Source organism: Galeopterus variegatus, unplaced genomic scaffold (genome assembly GCF_000696425.1).
Source record: "Galeopterus variegatus unplaced genomic scaffold, G_variegatus-3.0.2 Scaffold945, whole genome shotgun sequence".
In the NCBI taxonomy this organism is placed as follows: Eukaryota; Metazoa; Chordata; class Mammalia; order Dermoptera; family Cynocephalidae; genus Galeopterus; species Galeopterus variegatus.
This window is the reverse complement of record NW_007727056.1, coordinates 207,946-211,337: the sequence shown is the minus strand read 5'-3', so window position 1 is coordinate 211,337 and position 3,392 is coordinate 207,946. Positions and strand designations below refer to the sequence as shown.

At 43.4% G+C, this 3,392-nt stretch overlaps 1 protein-coding gene across 2 annotated transcripts in view; it reads left to right on the top strand.

Moving 5' to 3' along the window:
- Positions 1 to 14: 14 nt before the first annotated feature.
- The window catches only part of PVRL3 (poliovirus receptor-related 3), a 124,537-nt gene continuing 121,159 nt past the window's right edge, over positions 15 to 3,392 (top strand). Inside the window, exon 1 of one of the 2 annotated variants that reach the window (XM_008573631.1) lies at positions 15 to 181. In XM_008573631.1, the coding sequence (XP_008571853.1) occupies positions 19 to 181 (163 nt within the window). In that variant the 5' untranslated portion in view covers positions 15 to 18. The remainder of the gene's footprint in view (positions 182 to 3,392) is intronic. The other variant, XM_008573632.1, reaches the window with a different exon arrangement.

Genomic DNA, 3,392 nt, shown 5'->3' with positions numbered 1-3,392 from the left:
CCGGGGGGAGGGTGGGGGATGGCGCGGACCCTGGGTCTGGCCCCACCGTGTCCTGGAGGCGGCAAAGCACAACTTTCTTCCGCTTCTCCCCCTGGGGCCGGGCTCCTGCTGCCGCCCCCGACGCCGCCACCGCTGCTGCTGCTGCTGCTCTTCCCGTTGCTGCTCTTCTCCCGGCTCTGTGGTAGGTGAACCTCGGCGGCCGGCGCGGGCTGAAGGAGGCTTGACGGTGGCCGTGAACGCGCGGGCCGCTGTCCGGAGCGACCAGGCGGTTATGCTGGGCGGTTGGCTGCGCGAGCGGGTGCGGTGGACTTTGGCTGGAAACTTTTCGCCGCGCCCGGGGCGAGGCCGCTGAAGGGCCGGGCCGCGGCGGCCGCCCGCTGTCCTCCCCCGCGTCCGCGCGGGTAGCCGCGCAGATGGCCGGGGGTCTCCAATGGCGCTTCCTGCGCGGGGCTCCTCCGGATTAGCTCCTGGGACCGTTACTTCTTCGCTCTTTCGCGGAGGAAGCCGAGATCGCGGACTTTTCTGGGCCGGGGTTAAGATGCCGGGATGCACGTTAGTCGCTTCCTTTTTTCCTGGTGAAACTTGTAAGCCCAGAAACCCTAGGGACCAGAAACCGACGGAACGAAGCCTTCGGGTCAGCTCCTCATCGCCTGCCACCCTGGCTAAGGCACCATGTTAGCCCACCCCTCCGCAGCATCCCCTACAGTCAGTTTTCTTTGGTCCTCCGACCCCGTTCTGCCCTGGCAACCTCTGGGTCTCTTTGGATTGAGCCTCATGCTGCCTTCCAGTTTGTGGGACGTCTCACACCGTCCATGCTTATTTTAGCAATCCCTGTTAGTCCCCAGGACCTAGATTTACGTGTTAAATGCTTGATTGAATCTATTGTGCCCCGACTGTTCTAATCAAAGCAGCGCCACGCCACTTCCCCATCTCTTCCTTCCCCGTGTTATGTTACAGTTTTCCTGTCACACGCATTTGGGAAATATTCTCTTTGTAAGTTCTGTTTCCCAGCTATAGAGACTAGAAGCCTACTTGTGGGGGAGGGGGCAGGGGAAGTCTGCCTTTCGTGCAGGAGAAATCGACGTAAGTAATAATGGAAGGCGGTGATGTGAGAAAATAAGGCCACCAGTCTTTGGAGATTAGCTCTAAATGTCTTTAGTAGTATTAAGACACCGTGGGGCATTATTCATTCGAGTGCTCTTACTTGGTGAGCAAGGTGGAAAAGCAAAACTTATGGTTGCTCAAAGATTGGTTCTGTGTTTCATGAAATTTTAAACTGAAGTTTTACTAGTATTTATTAAAAGGAGAGATGTGTGCACATTTCTTGGATAATGTGATTTAGAAGAAAAGAATCCCGTTAAATGTGTAGGTGAGTCAAGGGTAGTTGGTTGTGAGCGAGGCAAAGTTTTCATTGATGAGAATGAATGCCTCTTATAGGCTGAGAATTTGCACTACCAATTCACCACATTTCCACACTTTAGTGAAAGTTTCAGATTTACACAGAATATAGTGTGACAAATGGCGTGTTATCTAATGTGCACTGTTTCTGTATCCCCACTCCCCAGATGTTTGGTCTAAGACACAGTTCTTAATGATATGACCTCTTTAAATTGATGCAAGATTCTAGATTGAATTTGTGTACTATTCATTTCCATTAAGGAGGATTGTGGATGCTGCTTACAATTGGGTGAGAAAATAGTTGGAGGGGACTTAAACCTATCCTGACTTAATTTATGTTAAGAACTGAGAATATTTGTACCTCCATAGAGGCAGATCTACTTAGGCAAAGCTCTATGGAATACTGAAGCTAGGTAATGTGTACACCTGATACAAGAGAGAGAATTTGCATAATAATTTAACAGTGGTTGTGAAAATGAACTGTTGATTACTTTTTGAAGGCACACGTTGGTTTTCACATGGAAGAAGAAAAGTTTAAAAAAAATCTTTTTAGTAATGTGCTATTGGAGGGACTTGATATTTTAGAGCCTAAAAACTAAGCATAGTAGGCAAATGGACTGATTTAGAGAAGGTATAAACTGAAGATTTTAAAGCCAACTCTGCTTGTAGTTGTAGAGACAGACACTAGTTTTGTGCACTGCTCATTTAAAGAGCTTCCTTTTTTGGCTTATAGTGTTATAACACCCTAATTTGTGCACCCTCATGACAAGTTTTTTTCCGTCAGCCTTTGTTTTAGAATTCAGTCTTTGAAAAGGGCACAGTTGTGACTTATGGATGCTTTGTAAGTATGGAAACAATTTTCTTCATGTAAGCTGTTTGTTGATCTAACAACTAATGTTAGTAGTACTACTTACAAAATTTGGCACGTACATATGTTTGACTGAGTAGAGCCAGTTTTAGAGTTGACAGGATTTTTAGGCTTTAAAAAGATGACTTTTTCTGATTTGCTCATCAAAAGGCTTTACTTGTTTTATCCCATACAGATTTTTTTCTTTTTGCTGCTATTTTTTATATGTTGCTTACACTCAGCGTGGCCTTAACTTTGCTTAACTTTATCATGTTATTTTGACTGTTAAAAATATCTCTCACAACTGGTAGACCTGATATGCTGAAAACTATAAAAAAAAAATTTTTATATCAGATTTGCTCTTTGTTTTGGGGGTGTACATTATCTTATTTGAAGAACTGAACTTTTAAAATTAGAATTTTACAGGTTGTCAAACTGCCAGTTTTTTGTTTGTTTTTTATTCTTAGGTATAAAGGTGAAGGGAACTAAGTTTACCACAATGTCTGACTTTATAAGCCTCATTTTCTTAATTCTGAAATTCCATGTTTCTTTATGATGGCAATAATCAATTAATGGATGATCAGATATATCTCACTTTTCCTTCCTACATTTTTCTTGGGACAGAGAGAATATTAGTACACATATGGTATTGATGAATGAGAGGATAGACTATTTGACCTTTGTATGGTCCCATTTGACTCTGGGATTCTATAACTTTTCATTTTCAACAAAGCTTTATCTTAAGATAGATATTTAGAAGATGATAGAAAAGATGATCTAGTATTATATGGGACCTTTAGCACTTTAAGTACTTTCTATGTAATTGATGGGCACTTGGGGACATAACACATGAATAAGACAGTCCTGGCTTCAAGATGCTTATAGCTTTGTAACAGACGTAAAGGAAACAGATGATTATCGGACACTTTGGTGTTTAATGGTAGAGATATGCATGAGGTACTGTAAGGTTGCCCAGAAGAGGGATACCTAATTCATTAGGTGAAGACATATGAGTGTGAAATGAGAAAAAAAAAAAAAAATCACTTTTTAGTAATCATTTGAGTCATATCTTTTTTGAGATTAGACATTGTGGTAGTGATACAAAATCTCCCCTCTCTCCTCCCTCCCCCTCTCCTCCCACCCTCCC